This window comes from Ipomoea nil, unplaced genomic scaffold, assembly GCF_001879475.1.
Source record: "Ipomoea nil cultivar Tokyo-kokei standard unplaced genomic scaffold, Asagao_1.1 scaffold2279, whole genome shotgun sequence".
Lineage (NCBI taxonomy): Eukaryota > Viridiplantae > Streptophyta > Magnoliopsida > Solanales > Convolvulaceae > Ipomoea > Ipomoea nil.
This window is the reverse complement of record NW_017618707.1, coordinates 2,408,306-2,424,240: the sequence shown is the minus strand read 5'-3', so window position 1 is coordinate 2,424,240 and position 15,935 is coordinate 2,408,306. Positions and strand designations below refer to the sequence as shown.

Below are 15,935 nucleotides of genomic sequence, written 5' to 3'. Positions count from 1 at the left end.
GCCTTACAGGTACTTGTCCCTTCTTTTTCTTGGTTTGGCCTGTTTTGAGTTGGATATGATATGCACATGTAATGTAATGATAGGGATAAGATCACGCCTTTAAAAGAAGGAAAATTTGCAAAGAGCTAGGAAGGCATATATGTAATCACTAGCATTGTTGGCCGGTCACATTCAAGCTCGAAACTACCTCAGGCCAACTTATCCCTAATGTGAAGAAGTTTTACCATTTAGTTGGACATTTTGATATTTTTGTTTAAATACTGGAATAGTTAGAATAAGAGCCAAGTTTAGGTGTTTAGGGTTAGTTCATGAACTTGGTGTTGAGTCAAAATTTGATGTATCAGTATACGTTGAGCTACATTGTCATCTTATGATTTGTTAAAATCAATGAACTATCGCTACCATCACGATTTGCTCATATTTCGTATATATATACACATCACTATCATCGTTCTCAGTTCTCATACTTCAAAAAAAAATAATAATAATAATAATAATAATAATAATAATAATAATAATAAATAATTAAAAAAAAAAAAAAGTAAAGGAAGTAAATCGCTTGACCTAAAATGTATTAAAAATGCAACAAATAATGTACACTAAGTATTAATATTGAATGCATCTAACATTATCATTAAGTGCACCAATGTTAAAAAGGAAAATTACTTGCAATATTAAGTGAAAATGGTTACACTTTCAAGTGATTTTACTTGCACTAGTTATTTGTACTTTTAACACATACGGAGTATTATTTACACCAAAATTTGAGTTATTTACGAAAATATCACCGCATCTTTTTTAAAATTACATCTGATCCGTTAAATCTAGACACGTGAACGGGGGTTGCGATTGATTTTCAATTCTTTTCTAGTCATCTATTCTCACCAGTGGTCACCTTCTCTGTGATCTAAGAAGGCAACGCTGGGTTGCCTTTTGCGGTAATTTGAGAAGGCAACGTTGGGTCGCCTTCTCCAGTGATCTGAAAAGGCAACCATTGTTTGCCTTCCTTCTCCGCAACCGGCGACCGTTTGCCGGTCATCGATCTTTTTTTGTCAGAATTTGCGTCAGTGTCGATGGAACCTTAGTGACCAATACATGTCACTAACTAATTTTTGGGCTTCATTACACCAAAATACAATGTTGATGGGTTTAATTATAACTTTAAAATGTTTAGGGGCCTAATTGACTTTTCAAGTAAAATTTAAGAGCCTACTTGACTTTTCAAGTAAAGTTTAAGGGTCTATTTGACCATTTCCCTTATATTTAAGAATTCTTCTTTTTGAGTTTCATTTTCAGGCTCTTCTATTATAGCAACATTATCAGTTTAATCCCAGTGCAGTTTTTAAGGAATTTTTGTAAGATTGATTTAGAAAAGAGAAAATGAGAAGGGAGAGAAAAAAGAAAAAAAAAAAAAAAAAAAAAAAACTGAAATTTAAAAAAAAAAAAAAAAAATAGTGCGTCAGGTGACGCGCCACACGAGCACGTGCACTGCACACGCCCGTGTGGCCATCGGCGGTGCGCGTTGAGAAGAGAATATACTTGAAAACAAATTTTTTAAAAAACAAAAAAAAAAAAAAAAAAACATAATGGCCTGTTCAAAACAACCTCCAGGTTTTGGACTTTTGGCCACAGAAACAGAGCTTAGGCAGACACAGTTGAATTAGGCATGTTCATGATACTATCAAAGCTGCAAAACAATAGGAATGTGTAAACAAGAAAAGCAACAACAACAACAAAGGAAATGATAAATTTTATTGATGGAATGGTTGAACAAAGAAACAGTCAAAATCGATAACATGATCGATCATATTCACCCTTCTTTCTTTCACTGCCCGGAGAAGTACCAACCGCCCTGAAAATCAATCTCAACCACACTATCACGTTCATCCTTTCACTAGCCCGCCCAGCGGCCTGGTGCGATACTCACCCGCCAGCCATGGAATCTCCCACTGTTTGGTATATATTGTCACATATATACAGTCTAAAGCCAGCCATCTCGACTAGATTCTCTTAAATGTGCAACTAAAGGATATCGTTTTTAATCAATTGTACATACATTTCACTATCTCTCCTTACAAGTGAAGATCGTTGTAATATGTAGAGGCCAGCCTACTTGAGGGCAAAAAGGTAAAGAGAAAAAGGTAATGAAAAACCGATGGGAAGAATTCTGGAACCAAACGGCATTGAGGAGGAATGAATGAATAAATTTGAAGGAAAACGCTAAACTACCCGTCTCAATTCCACTAACCTTTGGGTTGATCGAAATGGTTCCTAATAAAGATTATTAGGTGGTCGGAACAACAAACAATTCTTGTATAATGCCAGAAAGGCAGATCCCGCTAAACTGGGGCTGGGCTCGGGAAGCATATGAGGAAACGAAGGCTGAAAAACGAGAAGTAATCAAGTTCTAAATACAGTAATGCCTCACCAAAGACTCCAACTCCTCGGGACTCGGGCAGACCAGATCCTTCACCCGCTCGCCCTTCTTGTAAATTTTGAACGTTGGTACAATTCTAACATTCTCGGCATTAGCAAGTACTGGGCAGTCTTCAACATCCACCTTCAATTAAACAAACCAAGAAACAAATTTTACATTTTCATATTATGTTTGGAACTATGAAAAATCTACTCGCTCTAGTATTGTACCTTGAGAAAATTTATGGACCGATATTTGCTACACAATGTATCCAAGAATGCGGAAATCTCCCAGCACTGTACATTCGAAGCTGCTTTAAATTGAACCACCGATACTCCTGCAATTTTCTTACTGTAAATGCTTGGTCATTGGAATAAGAAAGGGCAAATGAATTATCATGGGAAAAACCTACCCGGAGATGAAATTGCGGCTCGAAACTGTTCGAGACCCGAAACAATTTCAACCTCTCGACCGAACTTCGAATCATGAACCTCTTCCCCCCGGGATTTCTTAAGTGCACCTCGAGCATGAAACAAAGACTCGGCAACTTCATTATCGTGTGGAAGCTCTCTCTTCAAGACTTCATAATCTCTTACAGCTTCGGCCCATAGCTCAAGCTATAGACACATTTAAGAACTTTTGTAATCATCATATATAAAAGCACGAGACCATCGAAAAGAAAAAGAGAGAATTCTTTTTTTTAAAAAATTGTAGCAATTTACCTTCATGTTTGAGGCAGCCCTTCGGAGGAGGGCTTTGGTATATTTTGGCTGGATATGGAGAGCTTGATTGCAATCACCGACAGATTTTTCCCATTGCCCGAGTTTATACCAGCAAGCTGCTCTATTGCAGTACAGAACTGAATTTGACGGGTCAAGCCTGAGACCATCCCCATATGCTGCACAAGCTTCGGTATACCTTTCAGATTTAAATAGGTCATTGCCACGGATGCGAGCTTGGCTAACCAATCGCACATTGCTGAGTAAAAGCGAAACTTCGATGTTTCGAGAGTCGATCTGCCCAGCTTTCTCGATGGCTGAAAGTGCATTTCCAAACCTGCAATAGTCATAATCCATTCTCATGTACCTCTTGAATCCTTAAGTGTTATCGGGCAAAGTTTACGATCCCAAACTCACCTTCCAAGCGCCAATTCAACCTGAGCCCGTACAAATAATAGATACGCTTCGGAAAACATCCCGAAAATCTTTGACTGGGTTGTTGGCTTTATTTGAGGAACGTTCGATAGGCTCGAGTCAGCGTCGTCTAATTGGGAGAGCTTCAGAAGCGCTTCGGCTCTACAAGCAAATAGCTGCAAATTCAATTTAACTAAATCAGATAGCACTGAAAAGTGAAAACCTTTCCGTGAATCACGTTACCGAAAATGCTACACTTTGAGCAACGCCCTTACCTGAGGAGACGCCTCGGCTCCAGAGGCAATTGCACCGTCAGCTTCCCTCAACATACTCCTCCAATCTCCAAGTCTCCTGGCATCGTTGCATTTTCCTATATGTTTCTCCACCCTCTCCAACTTCTTCAATTCGTCGTGATCTGGCTGGTGGCCCGCTAAACACATGTGTCGCCTGGCATTTTCGACCTGTCCTAAACTGCAATCCTTAGATGAATTAGATCGCTTACAACTCAGTAGAAAATAAGCAATGGCCCAAGAATGAAAGAAATTGGATTTTGTAATTTATTTGCAAAATTAACTACTTAGTACAATTTAAGTAGGACGTTATCTACCCAGAGAAGGAGGATTAACAGGAACAGCCTCCAAGTGAATTACTCCATATTTACCAAGAATTAGACTGTCTAATTTTGGGGAACCAAAGTTATGTCTAATAGTAACACAATGACACAACAATCGAAAACAAGCAAACTTATCAACTGAAGAGATTACCAAAATGGACTCGATCCCGCAAAGGGCAAACAAAAACCAGTCACACACACACCAAACCATCGCTGATCAATAATTGTCACATTTCACAGATTTCATGTCTGCATTCACAAAACTAGTCTATGAACCTAAGATCAATTTATCAAAACTGAATAATGTTAAAAATTTACACATTTTAACACATCCAAATACCATCACAGAAAATTCACAGCCAGAAAAGATATGTAGGAATCACAAGGCCACAAGGGTGAACAACAACCAGTCATATCAATGGCAGATACAGATAATGTCACAGCACATTTCACACAACTTGCATTTGCATTCACAAAACTAGTCAGCATACCAAATCAACATTTTTTGCAGAGTTTACACATTTTACAATATGCCAATTCAAAGAAGTTAACATAGCTAGACAAGATTTTCTGAAACCAATAAGAAAACATGCATAAAGATTTGAACTTTGAAGCAAAACATGCATAAAGATTTAAACTTTGAAGGAAAATAGTGCATAAAGATTTGAACTTTGAAGCAAAACCTAAAGCTTAATTTGACTTACCTAAGAAACAAAGATCCTAATCGATGGTGGGCTCTTACATATCCTTGATCCAATCTAACAGCTTCCTCACATTCCCTCAATGCTTCATCTACCCGCTTTAAAGCAATCAATGCTGCCGCCCGATTACAATGGTAGGCTGCATTTCTGGGTGAGATCGCAATGGCCTTATCATAAAGATTCAAAGCCTCGGCATACTGACCCTTCTTGTAGTGCTCATTCCCTATCCACTTCAACTCCTCTGGATCATTTCGCATTACACCCTTCAATGTCTCTCCAACCACTAATCCTTTCGAGTTTGTGGTACTACTAGCACCACTGGATTTGTGGGTTCCACCGCCCCGCATTATGCTGCCATGGCCATAATTCCCAGTCCCAGACCCCAAAACATCGTTCTTGGTGGCCCGGTTGGCCATGCCTGTCGTCAGCACCTTGCCGGACCGGCAGATGTTGCCGGACGGGCAGATGTTACCCGCCGGGAAAGTATTCAAAGCCGGAGAGCTGGCGGTGGTCCCTCCAGAGTAGATTAGCGGACTGGAACCGCCGGAATCCGACTTCGCATATCCGGGCTTAGACCCACGCCCGGGTGAACTGTCTACCGAACCTGATAGCTCACTGGAGTGGTTCAAATCGGACCGCTTCTGAACCGGGTTAAGCCCATTTCTACCCGATACCGATCCAGACGAGCTAGAGCTACTACTGGTGGTGGCGGTTGAAGAACTAGTCCCTCTCCGGCGGAAAAGCAACGGCGACACCGGCGAGCCCAGATCGAGTTCCCTGAAATCCGGCTTGTCAATTTCCGGTTCATTGCATCTCAGCGAGTTCTTGAACCGATCACCCAACCCATCAGCCCCAGAAATGGATCCCTTCCTAGAATGCGACATCTTCAAATCCCTTATTTCTTTTTTTCTCTCTCTCACTCTCTCACTATATACACACACCCAATGTGTGTGTATATATGGATAGAAATTTCACTGTGTATATCTTCACTTCTCTCTTATCACCGGGAACCAGCGGCAATGTGTGAAGAAGCTCTGAAAAAGACATACACAGAGAGATATAGAAAGGGAGAGTGTCAGAGAGAAAGAGAAGAAGAGAAAGGGATCTCGTGATATAAAAGGGCGAAGCAAAGAATGAATGTGAGGGTTGAGAAGAAGAGAGGTGGATAGATGGTGGTGGTGGTGGTGGCAAGACCTGAGAAAGAAGAGGAGAGAGAAACAAAGAAAGAAAGAGATCCTGTTTTAAGGAGAGAGAAGAGGTTTTACAGTGCGAGAGAGAAAGAGAAAGAGAAAAGTTTTTATTTTTATTTCTTTTCCTTTTTATATTTCCCCTGCTGAGTCACGAGACAATTCTTCCTGTATCTTCCTACATTAGGACATTTATCACTTCTTCAAAAAAAAAAAAAAGAGCAAATTACAATATTAGTTCTTTATTATTCCTTAATTATTATTATTGTTGTATTATCACATTTATTTATATTTTTTAAATTTTGTCACATTATATCATTGATTTTTAGACCTCACGCCCTCACAGAGCATCTAAAAGGATGTAAATTATACTAAAATTATAGTAACTCAGCAGGAACTGCAAAAAAAAAAATAGTAACTCAGCAGGTTGGTCCCACACTACCCCTGGTGAGATCGATTATGGGTCATTGTTCCCAAACTTCACCCATGTGACCAACTGAGTTGTCTATGCAGACATTTTTGTCATTACATATTGTGTCAATGACCTTTTTAGTCTAGTGGCACGAAGTGACTCTCCCAAATGAGAGGTTAACTCTAGATACTACATTGTAACAGAGCCAGTAGTTCTAAAAAAAAAATACATATTCTGGGCAAGATAAATTACATGTTAATCATTTTTGTTAAAAATCAATTGTGGCAAACAAATAAAGATTAATAATGTAATGAAAGGAAATTGTAATTGTAATTGTAATCATATAAAAAGAGGAAGATGATATGTAATTTTTGAAATAGTTGTACCATTTTAGATGTTGCATTGAACTTCTGTCATAAATTTATAAAAACCTTATAATAAGAATTTAAACTGCTATTTCAATAATAATTGATAATTGATGGATCAAAAATAAAAAATACATTTTAGTTGAGAGATTGAGTCTATAATTCAACTATTGCTCAAAGATCGAAATTGCTATTTTCTTAATTTTATTTTGCTTTTGGTCAATTGAATATAATGATATTTCTACATATATTTTTAGTTTTAGTTTCATTTGTAGTCATAAATTTAAAAAATCATTCCACTTTTAGTTCAAATGTACAAGATACATTTATTTGTAGAAATTTTTATCAAATTTTTCAATATAAAATTTAATAGCATTTTGAATATTTTAGACTAGTAGTCTAATATTTTAATATTTTATAAAGTAGTGACTGAACAAGGGAAAAGATAAGTGATGTGCCATGCGTAAATATCTTACTATAGATTACAACCAATAAATTTTAAAAAATGGAATAAACTCTTTGTAAGATATTGTAACTGTTTGAATAAAATGCATTTTGTTGTATTGTCTTTGTAAAAAATGCATTTATACAAAAATTTGATTTTTTTTCCTTAAATGATATGAATTGTGATACATACGAACAATTTTTATAATTATTTGTAAAATTGTTAGATTTTATCATAAGTTAATAACTTAAATCACAATAAATAATACAAAATTCAGTTCATATTTTATTTTTCAAGGCTATGTCAAAACATGGATATTTTTTGTTTTTGTTTGTAAAAAAAATACTAACAAAAAATTTCGTAATATTTATACATATATTTTCCAAAAAAAAATAAAATTTGCTTTTATTTTTCTCAAATTTCTCTTTTCTTTTTTGGACAATAAATGCTCTACTTGAAAATAGTTTTGAGTACATTTGAATAAAAGGCAATTGAATTCTCATTTACTCCTATTTCATTTACTCACTTTAATGGTTGAAAGTCAAACTAAATATTTTGTTAATTCTTTTTTAAACATAATTCATAGTTCGTGAAGGTTTGATATTTGATGCATTTCTTAAATTATATACATATATTTTGATAATACCAAATTAGTAAAAACGTTAAAATACCTGATAATAAGAATGTTGACTTTTATAAATAAAAAGGCCAATAACATTTTTTTTCGTTATAAATAGAATAATAATTTTATTTTTTAAAAGTTTAAAAATAATTTTTTTTAAATGCTAGTGACTCTATTACATTGTAGGAAAGATTACTACATGTCATCTGAGCACAAGGTGCTTGGTGTTTAAAAATAATTTTATTTTCACTATTTACAACAAATTACATTACCATTTTCTATTTCTAATAGTCTACATTTGTACTCCGTACTATTTAGTATTGTAAAATTAACTAAAGTAATATATATATATATATATATATATATATATATATATATATATTATGAACAAGTTAAGTTAATTTTTGTTAACTATATAAATAAATAAATAAATATATATATATATATATATATATATATATATATATATATATATGTATATATATATAAATAATATCATAATCATAATCATTATTATTATTAATTGATGGATTCAAAATGTTTTAAAATTGATAGAAGAAAATGCATGTGATAATGTCGTGCATAAAAAAATTAAATTTATCAAAAATAAAAAAGAGGCACATGGTATCACCTATTTAGGTATACCTTTCAAATTAAATGATTACCTATATATGTCACTTTTTATTTTTAGTTAATTGGTAACAATTTTATGCATAACATTGTATAACAATTAAGTACATTGTATTCAAATTACATCTCTGCAACTCTCTTTGAAGAAAGGCCATAAAATCGAACTCAGATAGTAAAGTATTGACTCTTTGAACTGCAATAGATAGAGAAAGTATAGAAAAGATACTACCTTGTAATAGAGTTAATAGTACTTAAAAATGTTGTAAAACAATACATAATAATGAATGCAAATCTATTGACTCTATTAGAATAGTATTTTAATAATAATAATAATAATAATAATAATAATAATAATAATAATAATAATAATAATAATAATATAATAATAATAATAATAATAATAATATAATAATAATAATAATAATGAATGCAAATCATTGATATTAAATATCAAAACGAAGTTTAAATTTGAGTTGTAATCTTTTATTGATTTTCATAATACATATTTTAATTGAAATTTATATTTGATTGAAATTTTTTTTCTGTGTATGAGTTTTGAGTATTAATTAATAGTACATTGGTTAGTAATATTTTCTTAAATAAATAGTTATTTATGACATGTCACTGTCTCCTTTTTTATTTAGTAGTTATATATCATTTTAGTATTATAACATTTGTTTAGTTATTATTATTATTATTCTTTTTGTCTAAATAAAAACAATAACTTGATAATGATATGTAAACCAAATATAGGGGAGTGAATTGCAGTCATATCTAAAGAAGCATTAAGGAGCGTTTGGTTCACAAAATGTTAGATTACCTTAGGAAATGTTAGATTGTAGGGAATGTTAGATTGCTGGGAATGTTAGATTACTGGGAATGTTAGATTCATGTGTTTGGTTTAAACTAAGATATGTAAATAAAACAACGGTAATAAGATAAATTGATTAAAACGTCCAAAGCCCAACATTAGTAATAAGACAAGGGAATGTGAGATTACCTAAGAAATTGGATGGTATCTCACATTCCCTTCCAATAGCTAATTAAAAACTTACAGGGCGTTTGGTTGGAGGGAATTTAAATTTCCTTCCCACCTAATTCTAAAGGCCATAAAATTCCTTAGTTTGGTGGGAGGAATTGCAATTCCATGGAATTGCAATTCCCCCATTTTCATGGAATTAAAATCCCATGTCCCCCCGAGATTTTAATTCCTAGAATTTTAGGAATAAAAAAAACTAGTGATGAGACAAAATTACCCTTTCATTTTTTTTAATCTAAAATTAATACCACAACAACAATGGATATTTTGGACTTTATACTACTTATTCCCTTTCAATTCCCATGTATACCAAACATTGGAATTGAAATTCTCAGTAATTCTATTCATGTAAACCAAACACTGAAATTTAAATTCTCACTTTATTCTCAGTAATTCATCTCCCATGGAATTGCAATTCGTTTCCCACGTAATTCCCCCCTCCAACCAAACGCCTATTAATGTGGAGGTTATCTGACATTCCTTGAAAAAATTACATAACCTGGCCTGAACCAAACATGAGAAACTTATATTGCCAAGCAAATATAACCTCGGTTACCTTATATAACTTGAACCAAACGCATCCTAAAATCTTCATTCCAATGAGAAATAATATCCATATCAAGTTCAAGTAATGGGAAAGGGAATGGGAATGGGTATGTGAAACTTTTTGAATCCATGCTAGGTTTGGACATGGGGCAAAGAGAACTATCCCAACCCTACTCCATCCCCTATCTATCTATCTACTCCGTAATATATTTTTATGGTGTGTTTTCGACTCATGAGTTCTTTTGTCCTTAAAATTAAAACATTATGTGAGGATATGAATGGGGAAGGAAATTCACTCTTTTGTGATGCATAGCTAGAAAATCGTGAATTTTTGTATAAATTTCTCTCTTGTGATGCATAGCTAGAAAATCGTGAATTTTTGTATGAATTATGACAACTCAAAAAGTGGTCAAAAACTTTATATTTTTTTCACTTTTTTCGTCATTGCTTGTGCTGATCAAAAATTCTAATCACCTTTAAATTGGTGCAGTGGTAAAAAAAATAATATTATATTAAAAAATTCAAGTTCTTACCCCCAAATTAAAGTGGTTAGAAAAATGTTAGCACTCATTTTCAAATTTTTAAATTTTTTGTTCATTTTATATATTCGTCTCCTGAGTTTTTATTTGTACTTTCTTAAAAAATTAGAGTGATATATTTTTTCATCATTTGCTCCTTGTTGAACACTTTTTGTGGCAATCAAGAAGTTTTCTGGCTATGGCCTTTGATGAAGAAAATTTTCTTGGAGAATTACCTAGGCAAGGCGGGTGCTCTTGCCGCAGATGCCATGCATCAAAAAAACAAACGAAGTTTTCTGGCTATGGCCTTTGGTGAAGAAAGAGGAGGAGAAGTAGAAGAACGAGATGGAAAGACACTTTGTTTTTTCTTTAATGTGTTTATTAAAGTCAAACAAAAGAATTCATGTCATATGGATTTCTTTACCAAAAGTCATAAATTTTTGTTTTGGTTGTTGACAAATTTTTTGACAACCATGACTAATTAAAAGAAAATATCTGGTTATTAGTGGTCGAAAAATTAGGGCTTGCATCAATGACATAATTGACCAAAATTTTGACTATAAGAAAAAATTGATTGATGATATTGGCTAGTTTGACACGTGATAATAATATTTAGAAACAATTTTTGTGGACAATAAAAGTGATTAAAAAAAAGTGTTTTTGACAAAAAAAAAAAAATTGTTAATTTTGTTTTTTTTTTGTTTGTTTGTTTGTTTGTTTGTTTGTGTGTGTATGATTGAAAACTGCAATAAAAAATTCTTAATTTCCAATCATATTTTTGGTGATTGAAAACTGCAAGATTTCCAGCAATGGGTGGATGCAAGAGTAATGTTCCTCTCTAATGCCCTTCCTAACCAAATTAGAACCAAACCCAAAATATATAAATAAAAATTAATCAATGATTTATTTCATCTAATGTTTAAAATTTAAATGTGAGTGAAGTAATAAAAAATTAAATATACAAATATTTTCATTTATTTCATCAATGAACTTACAATAAATTAAATCGAAAACTATATGATAAAATTTTAATGAATTATTGTATCAAACTATAATATTAAAAACATAATGCATACCAAATTTCGAATGCATAATCACAATATTTATATTAGTAATTGGCCAGTTCAACCAAACCCTAAACGTTATTATAGTCGTTGATTGACGGATATGAATAATGCTACATTTGTTAATTCATTTTCTAAATAAAAAGTATCTACACATATATGACTGCATTCTATTATACTCATTCAGTCCCCATCAAATACCTCATGCTCATCATTTTTTTTTTTTGGCTTTGTATGTTAATTAATGATAAATAAATCTTTTTTTTTTTTAAATATTATTGACTCTGTTGCAGTGTAGTATCTATTCATAACTACTTTCTCAACCTACTGAAGCACAAAAGAGTCAATACTGTCTCCACTGAGACTCAAACTCATTCTTCCAAAAGGCTGAACCCCAACCCTAAAGGCCCCCCACACCCCGGCCCGACAAAGCATTTGGGATGATGTAAATCATGGTGACTCAACTCAACATGAACCACAGAGGCTAGACCGGTGCTCACTGCGCACAAGGAGCCCCCCTCACTTTAAGAGGTTGCTCTCACACTGCCGCTGGTGAGACTCAATCCCTGGTTATTCTTCCAAAGTTTCACCTCTATGACCAGTTGAGCTACCCATGCGAGCCTGAGACTCAAACTCATGACCTCACATTTGGAAGAGCACTAGACTACAAGGATAAATTAATCGTATTTAATTTTACCAAAAGTTGGAATTATGCCAAGTAATGACAATGAATTAATAATCCTTGAAAATATTGGGAGTTCTATTAATTTTTATTTTAAAATAATTGATTGACAACTCTTTTCCGTTTGTTATGATGAAATTGTAATTACATTCTTACCAAACTTCATATAATTACAATTTTATGGTTTGGTTGGGAGATTATAATTCTATGGTAAATGACTATTTTACCATTATTATTATTATTATTATTATTATTATTATTATTATTATTATTATTATTATTATTATTATTATTATTATTATTATTATTATTATTATTATACAATGATATTTTAATCTTTATTTACCAATTCCTTTTCAATTCCTAATTTTTATATTCATGTTTACCAAATAATGTAATTTAAATTATCACTTTATTCTTTTTTCATCAAATTATCATTCTTTTCCTCCTTAATTCATCCATCCCAACCAAACATCTTAGCCGAAAAAAATAGAAATTATCCGCTATTCGTAAGTCAATGAGTCATAACTAACCAAAATTGATTAAAAGTATTTTTTTTCCATAATTTGGTAAAAAACATTGTTAATAATTATCTACCACTTTTGAATCATTAATGAAGTCGTCATTAAGTATATTTGACTAAAGCACGGTAAATGTCCGCAAAATTGGGCAAGACAGTAATTTATTAGCAAAAAAAAGTTATTTGCTTTCAAATTATCCATTAAGCGGTCGTCAAGGTGATTAGTGAAAATTACGAGTCTAATGGCTTTATCAATCTCATTTCTAATTGCAGGTATCTAGCTTTAGGCTTTGAGGATGTGACGTTCACATTTGTGACGAGGGAAGTCAATAAATGTGCTGATTTTCTTACAAATCTTGGTCAGACAAAAGATGTGAGTACAACAATCTTAGAGGCCCCACTCGATGACATTTTGTGACTCCTTTCGGCCAATGTCAGCGATGCTAGGTTCAGAAGAGTCGGTTAATTAATATCCGCATTGGGCGGGGCAGTTTCACAAAAAAATAAAATAATAAATAATAAATAAAAACCCATTAAGTATAGAAACATTTTTTAAAGTAGTACTCAATTAATAATTTAATATCATTTTGCGGTTAACTTTACTCACAACTTGAAATTTATCTAACGGTAACTAATTTTATAAAATTTAAAGATTGAGAAGTAAATTAGTATTATCTCACCATGAACTCACTGAAGGTGTATTGATTGCCCATTTTGTAATTGAAATGATAGAGTTGGCACGTGGGTATATGCCGATATGTTCAACCAATGCCACACAATAATAACTCCACATCTACAAAATCCACATTTTGCCACATACTATATTTGTAACACGTATATGACGCATATTTTAGGGACACCCTCTCGTATAGTAAAATCAATATGACTATTAATTACGGAGTAACATTTTACTTCTTAGTTTGGTAAGCTCAGTGTAAACAGAAATTAGTCTGAATATAGTACGAATTTAAAAGTATCTCCTATAATTAGAGTTTACTCAGAACATATTGTTATTTAATAATAATAATAATAATAATAATAATAATAATAATAATAATAATAACACATATATGTTTGGGGACAACTCATATCCGATTTAGTCGGATAGTTAGTTTGATAACTATAAAATTCTAAGTTCAACTTTTTGCAAGAGTCGTTTATTATTATGTCACGTGACCAATTTTTGTGCAAATCAAAATGCTTTATGTATGTTTTCGTGATTATTGTTGTTGTTTATGATAATTTTTGTTATAAATTAATGTTAAATTACGTAATGTCACACTTTTAAAAAAATTATATAAATAATCTTTTTCTTTTTTTTTTGGTTAAAATCCTTTAACAAAATAGAATTGAGACATGATAAGTCATTGTTTTACCTTAAAAAAATTACATTATTACAAATCCGAGCTTAGCATGAAATGTTGTTTGTTTAATTTGGGCAATTATTGGTTTTCCACTTGTAATATTTCATACTTTTGGATTTGAATTACCTTTCCAAAATAGAAAGATCATATTTCTTTTTTAGTTATTGATTATACTGTTTGTTTGAATTTTGGTCCATCCGTCATAGTAGAAATTCCATTGTTGGTTTTAAACAGAATCAATTAACTTAGTTTATGCATAAATTATTAGTTTCTTAACTTTAATGATTTAGACAGATTTAGTCTCGCTTTTATTTTCTCTATGTTATTATATTGAGAGTTAACTCAAATAATATACTTGAAGCAGCTAAACTTCGTAACGTTTGCCTTTGTGAAGTGCGGTGCAAATATTCCAACCCACACATTAGCTAGATAGGCTTTATGTAATCCGGGGGTGGGTTTAGTGAGTATTTTGATTTTATTTCGCGTTATATATTTTCTCCGTATGTCTCTATGAACGATTTGGTTGAGTAATAAAGTTTTTTCTGTCTTTCAAAAAAAAAAAAAAAAAAAAACTCAAATAGTATACAATTTAAATTTTATATTAATAATTTTGTTGCTGGAAATTGGTCGGAGGCTCGTCGGAGTTGCCAGAACCCTAATGACCTGCAATCATAAGTCACTAACCGATTTTTGGACTTTATTACTCCAAAATAACATGTTTATGAATTCAATTGTAACTTTTAAAAGTTTAAAAGTCTAATTGACTTTTTGAGTAAAAATTCATGAGCCTGTTTGACTCTTTTTCCAAATTCTTTATATTCATTGACTATTCATGTGTTGGGTTTTGGACCCGGAGTATTAGGATTAAACACTCAAGTGATAAAAGAGATTAAGGAAAAGTGGAAGGAAGCTAGGGAATATATCTTGTTTAGCCCGCTAAAAGGCTATCTTCAAGTTATATTGGAATATGGGAGAATCCAATTCTTATACAAGGGTTACCAGATATCGAATTTCGACAAGATGGCAATGTAAAAATATGATATTGCGTGTCTTTTCTGAGTTCTAACTCAACCTCTTCATACATCTGTATTGCCTTGTTATTTAGCTACAACAAATAGAATTAACTTATCAGACTGCGAAATGCTTACGCCACCATACATTGTACCAAAGTTTCATCAATTAATCAATATCTAATGAATTTTTTTTATAAAAAAAAAAAAATAGTTTAGATAATACATGTCAAGAAGTAATCTTATAGATGAAAATAATATATAGTTTTTTTATTTTTATGTGGGAGGATAATAATAATACAGCTCATTGAGGGACCATATAAAATAAATAAACAACAAAAGAAAAAAGCTAAAACGGAAAGCCAAAAAGTTTCAATGAAAAATGCATTATAAGTCAAATTAATTTACTTTTAAAAAAAAAAAGTCAAATTAATTGAAATATAATGGACCGTTAATTCCTGTTTCTAACAGAAACCTTCCATCGTTCATTTGTTTGGCCCACCATGTTTGCAGATCTTGCGCATCAAAAAGACAACAGTACCTATCTTAGAATATTCTATTATGCCAAATTTTCATCAATAGTAATTACCAAATATTTTATTCTTTTTCCTATTACTCAATTTTAAAAATCGTTGAAATACATTATTGTTAAAAAAAAAAAATTACAC

At 32.2% G+C, this 15,935-nt stretch overlaps 1 protein-coding gene across 1 annotated transcript; it reads right to left on the bottom strand.

Moving 5' to 3' along the window:
• Window positions 1–1,731: 1,731 nt before the first annotated feature.
• Window positions 1,732–6,108, bottom strand: LOC109150575 (TPR repeat-containing thioredoxin TTL1-like). The gene is made up of 7 exons (XM_019298517.1): window positions 4,867–6,108; window positions 3,825–4,020; window positions 3,553–3,725; window positions 3,139–3,472; window positions 2,829–3,033; window positions 2,647–2,753; window positions 1,732–2,560 (listed from the first exon to the last, which is right to left on the bottom strand). The coding sequence occupies exons 1-7, from the start codon at window positions 5,745–5,747 to the stop codon at window positions 2,408–2,410; spliced, it is 2,049 nt and encodes a 682-aa protein (XP_019154062.1). The 5' UTR covers window positions 5,748–6,108; the 3' UTR covers window positions 1,732–2,407.
• Between the last annotated feature and the right edge of the window lie 9,827 nt (window positions 6,109–15,935).

Excerpts from the sequence above, each read along its gene's own strand:
- LOC109150575 (XM_019298517.1), bottom strand. The coding sequence starts at position 5,747 with ATGTCGCATTCTAGGAAGGGATCCATTTCTGGGGCTGATGGGTTGGGT. Across the intron at positions 3,473-3,552 it reads GTTGAATTGGCGCTTGGAAG|GTTTGGAAATGCACTTTCAG; the intron begins GTGAGTTTGGGA and ends TGACTATTGCAG. Across the intron at positions 3,034-3,138 it reads GGGCTGCCTCAAACATGAAG|CTTGAGCTATGGGCCGAAGC; the intron begins GTAAATTGCTAC and ends ATGTGTCTATAG.